The sequence below is a fragment of the Lepidochelys kempii genome, chromosome 6, assembly GCF_965140285.1.
Source record: "Lepidochelys kempii isolate rLepKem1 chromosome 6, rLepKem1.hap1, whole genome shotgun sequence".
NCBI classification, from domain to species: Eukaryota; Metazoa; Chordata; order Testudines; family Cheloniidae; genus Lepidochelys; species Lepidochelys kempii.
In genome coordinates, this window is record NC_136385.1 from 76002350 (window position 1) to 76019761 (window position 17412).

Below are 17412 nucleotides of genomic sequence, written 5' to 3' on the forward strand. Positions count from 1 at the left end.
AGAGACCCTTCACAGGGTCCCTCAAGCCCTTGTTGATAGGTAAGTCAATTCTTGTGGGTGCCATGGAACTTAAGATGTCAAATAGTTCATGGGTATTCTCTTGGATTATGGTTGTTTTGATGTCTAGAATTGTGTATACCTTGGATAAGAGTTCTTGGAGTGTCCAAAAGTCATCCACCGTCGGTGTCAGCACCAGGGTTATAGCCTTCTCAGGAGAGGAGGATGATTACTTGGGTGGAGAGGGAAGCAGAAGTGACTCCCTGGCCTGCTCTGTTGGTTTTCCGTGCTGCTCTTTTGTTTCTAGTGAGAGGGACTTTCGCTATTGATGCTGATGGAGACCAATATATCCCCCTTCTTGTGGAGGAGTGATAGGCTGTGACTGCAGGACAGATAAGATGGTGGGCCCCAATACGGCCAATAGAGCCATGGTGGCATCTCGTATGGATATTGTCCTGGTTGTGCAAGGCCTATCCACTGCCAGTGTTTTAGGGAACCCCAGTAATGAGTGCTGTTAGGATATCCCCCAAGATGTCATTCCAGCTTCCCTTGGGAGGGCTCTCTGTCCAGAAAACAGTCCTCCTTCTGGGGTGAACATGATGTCTGCTTGGAGCTGTGCTCAAGCAGCACTACATTTTGGATGCAGAGTGTTCTGCTCCTCTCTGTCCCAGTGCTGATGGTGAAGAGGTCAGCAACAAGGAGGTACCCACTGGTGCTGGGACACCTGATGCTGGTGTTGATTTGGCTGCTTTCTTTGTTCTCTTCTTGTCTCTGTCACCAGAGGTATGCCTGGTTGCTGGAGCACTTGCAGAAAAGAGCCATCTTGATTCCAGATGGGACACTGTTTCTTCCCTTGGATCTGAAGCTACCTTTATGGATTGCTCCAATAGGTGCGGTTTGAGCCTCAAGTCCCTTGATTTCCAAGTGTGGGAGGAGAAGGAACAGCAGATGGAGCATTTATTGGGGATTTGAGCTTCCACGAGGCAGAAGAGACACCCTGCTATGTCTGCCTATCAGGAACATTCCACAAAGAGCAGGGTTTAAATCCTCAAGGTTTAGAATCTGCCATTTTAACAGCCGTGCTACTTTGTCTTGCTGTACAGGGCATTCTCCTGTCTCTCTTCTCTTGTGGCTGTTTTTTTAATCATACAGCTAAAAAGATAATATAGAAATAAAACTAGGAATGAAAAATATTTCTTCACCAAGGTTTGGAATCTTATCCAAAAGGCTGAGCCAATCAGACACAGTCCAGGTTCTGTCTCTCTGCCATGGGTGGTAAGAGGAAACTGAGGGAGGGCAGAGGCCACTCTGCTGTCTGTGCCCTCATGTGGGAGCATGAGGAAGCACTTGACATGGCTATGCAGAAGATTCCAACCTTGGTTGCATGTGCACCTACAGTGGGTAGTCACACTGACGTACACTTGAAGAATATATTTTGTCTTCTGCATAAACTCTGCGTATTACTTATGTTCTGTATTTCCATAAAGTCTGAGACCAAGTTGTACAAAGAATAATACATGGAGAATGATGTTACAATACACCGTGATATTTACATTCAAACTTCGTATTTAGGGAAGGTTCACACTAAAATAAAATGACTGGAATGGAATCAGAGTCAGTTAGGCACATTCATTTTTTTCCAAATCAGTGTTCCACAAACAAGACTGTTTTCAATGCATTATTCTTTAGATCCATTTTGTCTACAGCCTTTTTCCTCATGTTAGAAGATGAAACTTGTTGTATTCTATCAACTGTATGAATAATAATTCAAAATCCTTCTAAAAGTGTTCTGAGCAGTTAGGGTACACTGTTGTTATCTGTATGCTTTATCTTTTAATTGGATCTAGAAAATTTTAGCAAGAATCCCAATTAAAGTAAAGGAGGTGGACTGTGAGCAAAAAGCAGAGTATGAAATGTTTGCAAAACACTGTGTTCAGATAATCTCTCGAGTCTTGGATATTTTCAGCACCCAGAAGCCAGTTTTAATATATATATTTTTATATATTCTGTACAACCTCTGGCCCTAATTCTGACTTCCATGGGAGATTTGCCTGAGTAAAGCTTGCAGGATTTGGTCCTAGCTGCAGAAGTTCACACTTTACCAAAATGTTCACTGTGGGCCCAATTATCAAATTACACATTTAGATGCTTAAAGTATAATTTAGGCATATAAAAATAAGCACGTATATAGTCTAATTCCAGGGGACTTTCTGGGAACTCTCTCCTATAAAACAGTTATATTACCCTTTAACTATCTTCAGCCACGCAATATATGTCAAAAATATATTTGAAAAGCCCTAGCTATGTTCTTTAGTCACAGCAGGCAGCAATATTAGTTCTACATGAAACATGCTTTAATGAAAGTAAATAATGTGATAAATCTGATCTTGCAGAACAAAACACAATATAGAACTATGAATGGACTTTTAATGCATTTTTACTACTGAGGGGAGATACTGCTATAACCATAGATAAAAATATTAACTTAGAATCATTTTAGTTCATTTGGCAGAACTGTTTAATATGTAAAATATGTTGCTAAATATTTTAATTATTCTAACTGCTCATGTACTTTTGAATCTTGTGAGTTTTATTTCAGGTCAGACCTTTGTATTCAGTCCACAAAGGGACCAATTAAAACAATATTGGATGGGACGGAGTTCATTCTTTCCATTATTCAGTTATCTGACTTGCATTAAATACTTTATACAGAGGTCAGGAGAAGAAAAAATACATGCATGCAGTATATACTGCACTTCGGGTTTTGGGTCTTTTGTGACCAGCACTTCTCATTTCAGCCTGTGCCATTCGAATTACAAAATTAAAATTTTATTGTGTTCTTTTGTGGTGTTTCTTTGTACAATAAGAAGATTAGAGTGCCAACAGGCACTTCACCCCAGAGTAAATATTTCTGGGATACTTTTGCATTTCCTATGAATAATTTTTATATTTTGGGGTTGGAGAGGAGAAGGGGCCTTGGAGTATTAGCTGTTTATCACTCACAGTAAAGTCTTCTCAGCCTCATGCAATTGCTCTCTTTCTTCTCCCCTTCTGGACTGGCTAGGGTCTAAAGAAACTAGAACTATATTTCATTGGACTGGAAATTTAAGTTTACTGCTACTTATGGAGTAGATTTTTCTTAATTGAATCTCTTTTCACTTCAGCACAGATAAAATCAGCTTCACAGATACTCTAAGATATACCTGTTCACAGATGTTAATTTCAGCAGCAAGTTCCATAGTGTCAGGATACCCCATTCATGCCTTCTATACCATGCATATATCTACTATTTTGACCTTACACCATCAGAGGATGCTGAGTGAATTTCCAGATTCTTTGCACTGTTAAGAGTGGCTCAAAGCAGCTTGAACAGACCCAAAGTGCCAAGTTCTTAATGATAGAAAAACCTTTCCTCCTCAATTTCATCTAGTGCTTTTGGGATATGTTGAGTATCAGGTTTAAAAACTAGGGTGACATTTCTGTTTTAAAAGTGCTAGTGATATTTTACTTACTGTCATCATGTCATCACATTTCATGTCTGGCTCATCTTCATCTTCGCTTTTGTTGTAAAACTTGCGGAAGAAGTTGAATGCCACAACAGTGTAAAGGTAGACTACTACAGCCAACAATCCTACAGTCAGTACAAGCTATACGCAAACAAAATAAATGAAATGAAAGAAAGAAACGTGAGTTTCAGTCAAAACGGAAGGGCATGATTGATTCCAATCTCTTTCGGGCACTACTGATGAACTAGTCAGTCAGGAGATCTTTTGTGTTCCCAAAAGTATCGAAACTTGACAGTGCTATGCTGTTTCTTTTTCAAAAGAATGAAAGATGATGGCTTTGTTATCCATGGACTCTCTCTCCGTTGTCTGGATCAACATAGAGTTTCTGAGGCACAAGATTCTATAATGGGGTGAAATACATCTTAAATTTATACTTTGATGCCTTTTTTGGTGGATAAAATAGCAGCAGAGTGGTTTTAGGAAACACATTGTTATATGGTTATTTTTCTGAAATATATCCTTAACAACAACTTCATATCAGTAATGTGGTACATTCAGTATTTGGGAGAGTGGTGAAATGCCAGCTGATTTGTGAAACTGGACATGCAGCGAACATATCAAACTGTGTGAAATGTACTTTATTGAATTAACTGATATGGGCTTATTTGAACTGCTTGCTATTTTAGTACAGATTATTGCTGCCAATATTCTGTCTAATAAGCTGTGTTATTGATGCCATCTGCTCTAAAATTCCAATGAGACAAAGAGATACAATAGGTAAGTTTCTTTCTTTCATTACTGAGCTGTCGAAAACAGCAGCATTTCAGGTTTAAAATTCTTACTCTTAAGCAAATCAAATCCTTTTTGAGCAAGAAAATTCAGCACATAAAGAACCACTAATATATTACTCATTGGTAGGGCCCTACGAAATTCACGGCCATGAAAAACACGTCACGGACCGTGAAAACTTGTCTCTCCCCATGAAATCTGGTCTTTTGTGTGCTTTTACCCTATACTATATAGATTTGACAGGGAAGACCAGCATTTCTCAAATTGGGATCCTGACCCAAAAGGGAGTTGCAGGCAGGGGGGTTGCAAGGTTATTTTTTCTGGGGGGGGTGTCACGATATTGCCACCCTTACTTCTGCGCTGCCTTCTAGATGGCCAGAGAGCAGTGGCTGTTCATCGGGCATCCAGCTCTGAAGGTAGTGCCCTGCCAGCAGCAGTGCAGAAGTAAGGGTGACGATACGTTACCATGCTGTCCCTACTTCTGCATTGCCTTTGCCTTCAGAGCTGGGCTCCGGGCCAGCAGCTGCCACCTCCCAGCTGCCCAGCTCTGAAGACAGCGCCCTGCCGCCAGCAGCAGCACAGAAGTAAGCGTGGCAGTTCTGCAACCACCCCTACAATAACCTTGTGGACCCCCCCCCCACAACTCCTTTTTGGGTCAGGACCCCTACAATTACACCACTATGAAATTTCAGATTTAAATGGCTGAAATCATGACATTTACGATTTTTTAAATCCTACGGTCATGAAATTGATCAAAGTGGACCATGAATTTGGTAGGGCCCTACTCATTGGCGTTGGAGTTGTGGTTTTATAAGAGTGGTTTTGGAAGATTTTTATATATATTTAAAAAGCACTGTAGAACTGATATTACTATTTAAAATGAGGGAAAAAAATCAAGCATTTTAGTTGCTTTTTAAGTGAGCAATTTATGCAGATCATTGGGCATATTTCTAAAATGTATGACTCTATTTAAAACTCTGTTCATGTCTGTGCTGAAACCAACAGTGATGATCTTAGCAGTGCTAATACTTGCTTGTCAGGGAGGGTAGTCATGGTAGGTTTATTGAAAGTTGCGACCTAGAATTGAAGCTGTTTCATCAGCACACACCGTCTCAGAGTTTCTGAGAAATATCATCTTAATAGAAATCTGAGAAAATATATCAATCACTGAATTAAAATATTAATAGGTAACACACTAGGTGTAGCCAGACTATCAGAGCTACGTAGGGGAGGGCGGACCAGAGTTAAGGTCTCATTTTTGAGTCAGAAGTAGGAAGGAAGCAGGAATGATAAGCTTCTTGTGGAGAGTACTGGGTGTCATGCTCTAGCAATTTCCTTTTCCTGATAAAGGAAGGGGCTGCATCTAGATGTCCTCTGCTGAAAGAACTGATCAGGCCCATGTATGGACTTCATGGAAGATAGAAAGATTACAAGGAAGTTGGGAATCTCAGGGCACTGTTATTCCCCTAAAAAAGAAAGCTGATAGGTAAGGGGTTGTTGTTAGGGTATATTAGACAGAGGATAAACATTCAGTATGAAAGTTACCTCATTCAAAGCCTTCCTTCCCTACTTAAAGAATCACTTTCTGTTTGACAGAGGTAACACTGCCGCCTCCCACCCCCCGCTACTGGAGGAGTATCCCTTGTCATGTGTGTTAGTTTCTACTAGATACTGAAAGCAAATCCCAGACATGCAAAGGTGGGGACGGCCTGGGATACATTTTACGGCGTTTGAGAAGGGATGGCAGGAGGGACTGTGGTGTGCATGTCTGGAGCTAGGGTTGAAACCAGATAATGGAAGGGTATATACAGGAAGGAATTTTTCAGGGGTTGCAGTGGGAGGCACCTTAGTGGGAGTATGTGAAGAGCACTCTTAGTCTGGGAAAAGACAGATAGGAGGGAGATGGTGAGTTGATAAATTACCTGTGCTTATGTTGAGATGATGGCTAGGAAGCAGGTCAGATGACAAAGAAGGAGCTGTGTTATTATAAGGTATCCAAATTGATTTTGGAATCAGATTTGTATACATCTGAATCCAGCAGGCCACATTTGTGTAGAGATTCCAAATTGCAGAATGGTTGTATTTCTAAATGCATTTAGGAATGGCTGTTCCTTTCCTCCCTCTTTTCCAATGTCCAGATGGCTATGTATTGTACGCTGGAAATTTTTAGCATTTACAGTCCCGTGGGTATAGGATTATAATAAATTCTATATTTAGGACTAAAAGTGTGCAGGTATTTTGCAGAAGACACAGTAAGGCATATTCCTTGCCCCAAATACTTACCATCTAAATGAAAGCACATTCCAATAGCCACACCATCAATGTAAAGAAATTCTGAATAGAAACTACTGTGTGCAGGAGTTCTTTTTTCAAAACCTTCAACTGCCTTCTTAAAACTTTTGGCATTTCTAAATAGTGTAGGTCATTAAGGTCCACATAAAAGGACCAATTCCCAACAAAATAAAATCTTTTTTTAAGATAGTGCTGGTAAATAAAAGGTAACTAAAACCATATCAACATTATTTTTTGCTGCTTTGCAACCTTAAAATGTCAAATCATTTGTATTAAACAAAGAAATAATGTGTCCAGCCTGACAAACATTTACACCATGTTTCTGAGAATGAGATTTTAAGAAGCAGCTGAATCATAACTCTTGAAACTAGGAGGCTGTGACACTTATATTATGAAAAATATCTGTTAAAAATATGTAATATTATCTAATAGAAAAGAGTCGCATTGGTTTCCAAGGTATATTATAGGACTACCATTTTTGTTCAGTATAGTTATGAATGGTGTTCATTTTCAGACTACATATACGGCACTCACCTGTTTGCCATTGTGAGTTACAGAAGACAGAATGGTTCGTAGAGTCTTGAAACCCATAGCAATATCCAGCAAGTGAGCAGCAAAGAAGAAGTTGTTGTAATGGCCAAGGATAGACATAGTTGTGTACCAAGCTAAGTACAAGAAGGACTACAGAAAATGTGAAATGTTAGAGAATATTAACAGTTACTAATGTGTTTTACTGGATAGTGTACATCACACACACAAAATGAAACTCTGAACTGTAGGCAGTGATCTAATGGTTTGAGCTTTCCAATCGTAAATTAATATGGATTTAGCATCTCCATATTTTTATGCAGAAGAACTGTGTCTTATTCTTTGTCTCCAACACACCCCACTACTCTGATAAAAAGATTTGCCGTTTAACCTTGGAAATGATGCCTTTGACATTTACTTTAAATCTTTCACTTGATTATATTCCTCAGAACAGATTAATTACTAAAATCAGAATTCCCCCGGCTCTTAACACTATCTTGTTTTGGTTGAGAATATTTTACAGAGCTGGAGAGCTTGCTATGCATTCTGAATTTCTGAAGATCTGATGCTTCTGCAGGGACTAAGACAGCTACAAACACAGCATACAAGCCTTAGGGAGAGGGAGTGCCTCATAAGCCACTTCATCTGGCTGACTCTTAGGGAATGGCTACACAAGGATAAAAACCCCATGGCTGGCCCAGGTCAGGGGTTGCGGAGCTTAAAAATCACTATGTAGATGTTCAGGCTCAGGCTGGAGCCCAAACCCTGTGACCCTGTGTGGATGGAGGGTCTCAGAACTTGGGCTCTAGCCGTTTTTATCCCCACAGCCCAAGGCCCGCAAGCCCAAGTCAGCTGACCTGGACCAGCCATGGCTGTGCTGAGGGTCTTTTAGCTCTGTGTAGACATACCCTTTGAGCAGTATTGATCAGACCTGGAGGAGATATATACAGCCCACATTTGCAAGAGGGAATTTTAAGGTGATTAGGGACCTTTAGAGATGGTTGTGGGAGTTAAGAAAGGATTCTAAAGGAGTCTGAACTAACCATTGACCCCTACAGGTGGTCTCTGCAGGTCAGGATTAAGACAGAGCAAGTGTTTGAAGACACTGACTGTGCTGTACCTATTCTGAAGATAGAAGGCTTTGGTCTTCAGGCTATCAGTCTGGCAACTTACACAACCCCCCAAAGTCAAAATTAATCAAAACCCCAGAATACAATAAAAACCTTCTTAATATTATTCCTTTTAACACCACCCAATCATTATAATTAATTTCCAAAATCTTGTATTGCAATTATAGTATCTCCTGAATATTGCCCTATGATGTCAAAAACAAATATTCCCACAGAGAATTTTACTGAAAGTTGTTGGGCTAAGGTTAAAGACAGAAAAAGAACAAACTTTTTATATTGATTGAATAAGTATGTAGCTATTAATTTATCAATGTATATGTTATTTTTTGCAGGTTCTTTGGTTACCCACATATGCTTATTTCACCATACTCAAGATAATTGCCTTCTTATCTTACCCAATTTTATTTACGTCTTTATTTCTCTTTATTAAAAAAGTGCCCAACTATAGCTTTGAGTGCAAAATACATATTTGCATTTAGAATAAACGAAAGTCTTTCTCTAGGCTAACATACTTACATTGTCAGTGAAAACAACTCCAAGCTTCCAGATGTGGTACTTTGTATCAATAGAGCTTAACCTATGGAGTACAAATATTTTGAACCTCATAAATGTCAGCGTTAAGTAGTTAATAACTACAGTTACACTCCTTTCCTTAACAACACAAACACATCTTCACATAATGGCTAAACATTTTTCTTTCAGAAAATGTAACTAGGATCTTTCTGGTGGTTTATTTGTATTTATTTTTTGTAAGCACTGGTACATGCTGGATAATTATTTTAAGACTGATGTGCAGGTCTCTCTATTTTAGAGAGCATTCCCTACATTTTCAAAACTGTATTGAGTGTTAGCCACAGAGTTCCAATAGTCTCAAGAGTTTCAGAGTTTCAGTAAAAGTATTACAGCTCTACTTTGAACATATAGGCTGTATCTACACTGCACAGTTAAACTGGGTAGTGGCACTCAGGTCTGGGCACCTGGGTTAGCCTACCCCAGATGTAAGCATCCCACATCCCCACTTCAAAGACATACCCATATACTGTGTCCTTGGTCTTTCTGCACTCACCCAGGTGTGTCTTGGGGCATATCCCATGGTTCTCTGTGCTGAGACACACTCAGATTCTTTCCCAGTCAACTGTGGCATTTGTGGAAGAACTTGTCTGTCCTTTCGGGGGAATTGTGGGAAGGGCACTGGAGGACTATCAACACGTGAATGATTTAGCTTGCATTCTCACTACAAATTGGGTGGATTCCTGCCTGAGTTAAAGTGGAGCCCAGGTTCTAACACACACACCCTGAGTCAGGTCTGCTAGTGCAGGCTTAAAGCATCTCTAAACTCAGGTCAGAAGTTTTTCTGTGTAAATGGTAGTGGGTGTTAAGGTTAAAACCTGGGTTACAGTAAGCCCCACTTAAATGTGTAGTGAAGACATACCCATTGAGATTAAAGTGCATGTCAAGATGCTTAAATGTTGAGGGTTTGGAATTGTCTGCAGCAACAATAATAAATATGACACTCTTGTTAACACACTCCAGAATATTAATCTTTTTCACAATTGCATCACTCTGTTGACCCATATTCAATTTATGATACACTGTAACCGCCAGATCCTTTTCAGCTATACCACTATCTAGCCCAAGGGTGGGCAAACTTTTTGGCCCGAGGGCCACATCTGGATGGGGAAATTGTATGCAGGGCCATGGATGTAGGGCTGGGGCAGGAGGTTGGGGTGTGGAGTGCAGGAAGGGGCTCAGGGCAAGGGATTGGGATACAGAGGGGAGCAGCAGGGGGCTCAGGGCAGGGCATTGGGGTGCAGAAGGGGGCTCAAGGCAGGGGGTTAAGGGGCTCAGGAGGCTCCGGGGTGGCAGCAGCGTGCAGCGTACCTTAGCCCTGCTGCACCACAGGGCTGGCAATGCCGTAGGTTGGACTGAAAGTCCTGACAGGCCGGATCCGGCCTGTGGGCTGTAGTTTGCCATTCCCTGATCTAGCCAGTTATTCTCCATTTTGTAACTGTACATTTGATTTTTCCTTCCTAAATGAACTACTTTGCACTTATCTTTATTGAATCTCATCTTTTTGATTTCAGACCAATTCTCTAATTTATCAAGGTCATTTTGAAGTGTAATCTAGTCAGTGCAGGAGCTGCAAAGAGAACTCAGGATTCTTCCACCCTTCTTTTTACTTTGCTATTAGATCATCACCTGTATTATAATAACACAGAGGTACTCAACTCTGAAGAATTTTAGACACTTCAGAGTTGTAGAAAAGGCACCAAACTACTTCAATCTTACATCCTCACGTGACATTTTCATAGCAATTTCACAATACCAGGGAAGGATGACATGACAATTATTTTGCAGTTCTCTGCACTTCCTTCTTTCTATGCCCCCCTTTTGTGGTTGTCAGGATGGACAGGAACAATCACTGGCACACCTATCCTTTTGCCCAGCACTTCCCCACTTGGCCTCTATGACAGAGCTGGTTGAAAGTTGGAATTCCTGTTCAGCAGGAAATTCCAAAATTATGGAAAACATTTGTTTCATTTCACAATGAAAAGCAGAATTCTGAAAATTTCCTGCAGAAGGGAAATCTGAATAAATTTAGTTCTGAAATAATCAAAACATGTTATTTTGGAAACTTAAAAATAGAATTGATCCTGGGAGACCAAACTTTGGGGCTCCTGGTTCAGCAGTCTCTCTCAGGGCTTCTAGGCTCCCTGTGAGCCCTATCAGACTGATCAGAAGTCATAGCTGAGTTGGGAGCCTCAGAGCTTGGGAGCCAGGGCTTTTAGTTCTATAGCAGAGAGCCTAGACACCCTGAGCCCCTCTCTGTGGCAGGAAGCATGGAAGCCTTGAGAGCCCCCAAGCTTTCCAGGCTCCCTGCTGCGAAGCCAGGAGCCAAGCCCCAGCTAGAGACAGGATTCTGTGGCAGGGAGCCTGGCAGCCCTGAAGTGCCTATCCCAAGATCAGTTTCCATGGCAGAGGTGCCCGGGAGCAGTGGACCCTGGAAGTGGGAGTCCCCATCATTCCATGAGGCTAGCTGGCAGGAAACCAGGCAGGTTTCTGACAGAAAGTTGCCTGTGGTTTGTTGGAAGTGAAACATGGAATATTTCATACTTGAGCAATTGGCATTTTCTGATGAAACCTGTATACTGGAAAATCCCTGACCAGGTCTGCTCTGTGATCAGTGCTCCCTTCCTTCTGACTGAGACAAAGACCCTTGGACACATGTGCAGTGAAGTGGGAAGGCTGTGTTGGGCCATTATTTTAAGTGGTATATGTACATTTTTTAAAAGCTAGTTTATTTTACTTCATTACTACAAAGAAGCCTTTACCATGTGGATTTTTAGTACTGAGCAAAGTATTGAAAATACACACACTCAACATATCAAATCTGTTCTTATCTTTAATTACGTAGTGGTAGCAACAGATTAAAAATCCCTTCCAATGCTGATTTGTTTGAAATCAGCTAAGGTCAACTGCTTTTTTTTAAAAAAAAATCTCCAAATATCATACCATGATACAAGAGATGCTTCCTCTGGTTCAGTCTCTTCCACTGGACTGAAATCAAGAGCATTTTTGTCCAACCCCAAGAGTTCAGCTATGCGCTCTGCTCCATACAAATCACCATATTTGTTAATAACCTAAAAGGGGAAAAGATGAGCTTCTGGTCAGGACAAGACACTGCTGTCACATCCCCCTCACTTTACCCCACATTTGTCAAAAAATTTAAAACCTCAGTTTTCCAGGACTGGTACTGCAAGAACAGTGAGAACTCAGAGAGAGAAAAAGCATTTAAAAAAATGAAAACTAGAAGCATAAAAGGCTATTATCTAAAGCTTTGGTATAATTTAAAGTAATTTGAGCTGGCATGTTTTTCTTTTTTTAGGGGGATGAGAGGGCTTTGTATCCTAATGATGACAATGGCTGTAAATTAGAACTGCATGGCTGATTGACAGCACAAAGTTATTTAGAATATATGAGTCTAGGAATTAAGCCAAAGCACTCTCTCTTCTTCCTCTTCCCCCACCCACATCACAACTGACTATTCCCAGTAAGATTTACCATAACTACGAGTTCCATGAAACAAAATACAATTCTCAAACATTTGTATGCTTATACCACAAAAATACAGATATTTGAATTAAATACACAGTATATTGTCTTACGTTAGGCATAATAATATAAAGAACCTACCTTCCGTTTTACAAACTTGTCCCAGTAATTGTTAGGAAAGGATCTGCATAGATAAAAAGTTCTCAAGTTATTTAACACATCAATGGAGGCAAAAAACAAATAAAATTCTTGCTCATGGTAACGTTTTGTTACAATTTGCTGAGCAGAACTACTATTCATGTCAGTGGGATTTGTGCAAGGACAGTAACTGGCCCTCATAAATTGTAATTCACTGTAACATCAATGTCTCTTCTCGCTTTTTCTCTTTATACCATCCATGTAAATACTTACTTATCAGTGAAATATAAAGGACAGACTGCTGGTTGCTTTCATTTAATGCTCACCATTACCTGATATTGTGAAGGCTGCCATAATAACATCCTTCAACACTAAACAAATCCATTTGAAAATCCTTCCTAGCCCCCACCCACACCCCAAGATACATGCATGAGCACAACCCACATTTGCATTCTTGGAGAAGATAAAGAAGTTTCTCAATGCAGATGACTCTTTTCAGCATGTAAACCACTATAGTAGCCTTGATTTCATTTCTATCCATGGCGGAAAACCCAGAAATAGACATTTTCACGGGGACATGTAGCACCAGATGTCACAGTGCACTGACGCTATAAATATAAGGATGATGATTTAGGTTATGTTTACACTTAATGTTGGTGGGGTGTGATTCCCTGCCAAGCAGACATACTCGTGCCAGCTCTCATTGAGCTAGCACACTAAATAGTAGTGTAGCCACAGGCAGTGGCGAGGGGCAGTTCTGCCTAGCCACCCCGAGCACAAACCCAAGAGGTCCAAGCAGGTTTGTACTTGGGGTGGCTAGCTTGTGCCACCACTCGCCACTGCCCATACTACCATTGCTACACTGTTATTTTTAGTGTGCTAGCTTGATGAGAGCTAGCACAAGTATGTCTGCTAGAGCTGGGAATCACCCCCACCCCCACATCCAAGTGTAGGAGTAGCCTTAGATGAAGCAGTGATTAGTTGTAATTGTATTCTCTGATGGTACATCATCCTAACTAAGGCCCTACTTAACTTGTGATATTGTGGAAATTGCAGATTCTGCAATATTAGGCATCCACCACAATTTTGACAGTGGGAGCCCTGGCCACCAAGGGCTGAGAGCGGGAGTCTGCACTGTCAGCCCAGGGTGGGCACTGTCTGCCTTGGGCCCCTGCTGTCAGCCCTGGGCAGCTGACTGTTGGGAGAGCCCGCTCTCAACCCCATGTTCCCGCTGTCAATTTCAGCCCCCAGCTCTCAGCCCTGGGCAGCCGACAGTGGGAGACCCTGCTCTCAGCCCCGTGTTCCCATTGTCAGCCCCGGGCTGCTGACAGCAGAAGCCCCCACTCTCAGCCCAAGGTGTCCGACAGTGGAAAATCACAGGAAAGTAATATTGGACCTCATTACTGCAAATAACAAGGTCTGTTATTGTTTTTCTGCAATTTTCCATGGCTTGTCCACAACTCAGCTGCAATTTTTTGACAATCATCCCGCAATTCAAGTAGGGCCTTATTTGTAGCACTTACCACTGTTGGGTCCAAAATCCCAGCACAAGGCCCGATAGAACACTGACAGCTCTAATGTTATGAAACCTTACTCCAGCAGGTGGCGTGCCCTTCAGAACAGCCATGTCCCTAGTGTCCCCAAAGGACCGTTCCTTTCAGGGAAACTGAAAGTACTGTGTATAGAAGGGTACACAAACATGGAGTTATAAAGGTTACAGAATCTTCAGTCACCAAAAGGAGGGTGAGGGGTGAATAGTTCTCCTAAAATTGCCTCAGCAACAGATTCCGCACTCTTTGGACATTATTGAACTCCCCAAGGTCTTCATGAAATAATTTTTTTTAAAGAATAAGATACTGCAATAGCCACTGGGAAATATGTGTATCTTGAGCTGTAACAGGGGAAAAAAATGTCTTCCCTTCATTATCTCTAGTGTCAGGAGAGACAGAAGTATGGATTGTTACTTGCACCTAATTGACCATTTATGGTTCTTGACCTTTTTAGGGATGGCAGTGGCCAACAGCCCCTCATCATCAGAGTCTTGTTCCATATGATCACATAGAATCAGGGATTTTTCTCTGCCTCTCAGCCTTGAATCCCTATATCTGGTAGTATCGTTCATGACATAGTAGAGGCTGAGAGTTTTGTGTCTTTCTGTACCTGTGTTGTCTGTTACCTGGATGTGGGTTCAAGTGTCGCTGCTTGTTTTGAAAACTCTAAAACCTTAAAGCACAGGTTGCTTCAGATGCAGTGGACTAGTTCCATAATGACCTGTATCTTGTCTAGGGATACCTTGAATTGAACTGCATTTATCAGAGCGCCTATTTCCGTATTTTATCTCATATGATATGTAAAAAGTTCATTAAAACATACAGAAGGTGTTGTGTATACTGAGAGAATCATATCTTCAAGTACATTGAGGTGACCGACGCTTGAGATCCACTTCACATCAAGACCAGATTTTAGTCAGCTGAAAGTGGTGTTCATCTTTGATTCAACTGGAGTGGTGATGTAGCAGGAGGAGTACAGACTGTACAATATGTTCTTTGAGCCCAGCTGACAATGTCTAACTTCTTAGCGCTGATTCTGAATGCCTTAACTGCTTGCTTTCAGGAGGCAAAGAAACATGTTGGAAGTCAGTGGGTTCCTTGTTCTGCAGTTGGGAGGAGGTGAGGCCACCCTCTCAACATTGGTTTCCAGCAGCCATAGTGTAGTGGGTCAAAGAACTCAAACGCTCATCCTTAGACCCGAAGGCCCCTGGTGACATGTGCATGTAGATATAATTGGCAAATTTGTCATGCTCTTCTCAGAAGTAGACAGTGTTGTGGTCACATTTATCAGAAGGCGAGATAACTACACTTGGGACTTTTTTACGTTGCTTCCTCTCAGACACTTCAAATCTTTAGGATGAACTACTGGCAAAAATAAAATGTGCACATGATCTGGAGAGAGAGAAAAGTCTGAGGATAGGGAGGCAAGGAGCCCTGAGGCGTCTTTGCTCTCACAGAATAAAAAACCTAGAGGAGACAGAAGAAATCATGATTTTTTGTTTTCTAAAACAGCCACTGAGTCAAAAGAAGCACCATGAAAAATACTTATATTTGGAGAATAAAAGATTTGCCTGAAAAAATATTGCTCAGCACCCATCCATCTGTAATACAGCTGATGGTGCAGGACTGCTGAGATAGTGTAGTGAGCTTCTTTATCAATAGAAGTCAAAAATGAACTATTGTTAGGATCTCTAGGAACAGAGGGCATGTCTGCATAGCTCCCCTGTTGGAGTAGTAATGGCTCAGAACTTTAGAATAATGGGAGTTCCTGTCTGGCAGTATGGACCCAAGAGTGAGGGATCTGTTGTGGTAGATGTCTTTTAAGAAAGAATGTTACACTTGTATAATAATTATCACTTTAAAGAATTTCAGTGGGTTTTCAGTCAAAGAAAGATGACAGTCCTACTTAACAAAGAAAATGGGTTGGTTCTTAAACAACATATGACAGGGAAGTAGATAGACTGGATGGTTTAGAGAACCTACAGTGGCTCACACAGCTCTAGATAACTCATCCGAAATTGCCTTAATCTGATAGTAACTGAAATTAATAATCTGAAGGCTGTTCACTGACTATGTAAAAGGTTTTAGATCAAATCCTACTTGATAAGTCTCCCTCTCACACAAGTCACCATTACAGTTAACAGCAAGGTCTTGTCTGCACGGTTGGCAGTATGTTGTACGGCACATGTACATGCCCCAGTGCAAAGCATGTTGTGTCCACACTGTGATGTGTAGCTATATGGAGCACTGAAAGGCTCTGGCAGGCAGCAGGCAGTAGGGAAAGGTTCTGGTGATGGGGAACTGGTGGAGCCTTTCCCCGCTGCCTCCCCCTGCCAGAGCCTGCCCCCACAGCCACAATTTGTCACTCTGGCAAGGTTCTGGCAGCAGGGAGGCAGCAGGACACTACACTGCTAAAGAGAGCAGTGTAGATTTGTGAGGCACTGCTTGGGCTTGTAGAAAGCTGTGCAGGGTATATACCCTAAGGTTCTGGTGTGTCTTTACTCATCTAAGCAGTGCTTCACAGTCTATAGTGCTATTTAAACCCATGCTAGGAGGTGTGCAGTGTATGTACTCTACACATCACTGAAAGTGTAGACATAGTCTAACTGGCCTTGGTGGTAGTTTCAGTGAAGCCAAGATGCTCCCTCCAGCACAGCACTGACGTAATTTGGTAGGACAGTTTGGGCAAGCTTGCATTGGCACTATCATTGCTGTATTGTTTCTGTGAATGCATAATATATTTCAGTCTCTTAATGTATTTTATAGAGATGTAAATCTGGCATGCTTCAGGCACAACAGTAAACTTGGAAATGAGTTTTCTTTGTAAAATGAGATAGTAAGTAACCACCATCAGTGGTGTCTGTTTGACAAGGGCAAATTATCTGTGGCTTGTCAGAGCCAGTTCAGATTCTAGGTTCCTCCTTCTCACTCACTTACTGGCATGATGACCAATCACTATCCAGAAGTTCTCTCTCTGTTGGGTTTCCTCCTCTTGAATCTTCAGTTTGACTCCTTTGATCTGACAGAAATCTGTTAGCCTGATCTACCTTCCTAAGGAAGAAAGGCTTTTGTTGATGCCCTCATAGGATTAGCCTGTAGATGGGAATATAATTTACCTTTCTGTGATTTGACCTGAGCCAGTGCATATAATGATTTCGGTTTAGTAGCACCATATACAACACACCATAGGGCATGAGAATAAGACTTGGAACTGAACCAGAAGAAGGAGGGGATTGCCTAACCTTACAGCTACTCCCTCCTAAAGGAGAGTTGCTCATCTAAACTGTGCTCTCAGCTCTCTGAAGCCAAAGGATGGGTCTATACACACCTGCACATTTGGCCCATAGTGCCTAGTGAGAATGTAGGAAGCACCTTTGCAAACCTTGTCCACTACCACTTCCTTTCTCTGACCTAGTAAGTGGCACAGCT

General features: G+C 41.5%; 1 protein-coding gene across 13 annotated transcripts in view; it reads right to left on the minus strand.

Annotated features, from left to right (window-relative positions):
* Positions 1-17412, minus strand: part of RYR3 (ryanodine receptor 3) — a 581512-nt gene that overhangs the window by 12977 nt on the left and 551123 nt on the right. For 12 of the 13 annotated variants that reach the window (XM_073348839.2, XM_073348831.2, XM_073348834.2 and 9 more), the window contains 5 exons: positions 12437-12479; positions 11756-11883; positions 8759-8819; positions 7119-7265; positions 3510-3644 (listed from right to left, as the gene is read on the minus strand). In XM_073348839.2, coding sequence (XP_073204940.1) covers positions 3510-3644; positions 7119-7265; positions 8759-8819; positions 11756-11883; positions 12437-12479 — 514 coding nt within the window. Of the gene's footprint in view, positions 1-3509; positions 3645-7118; positions 7266-8758; positions 8820-11755; positions 11884-12436; positions 12480-13956; positions 14109-17412 lie in introns of those variants that run through there. The other variant, XR_012159473.2, reaches the window with a different exon arrangement.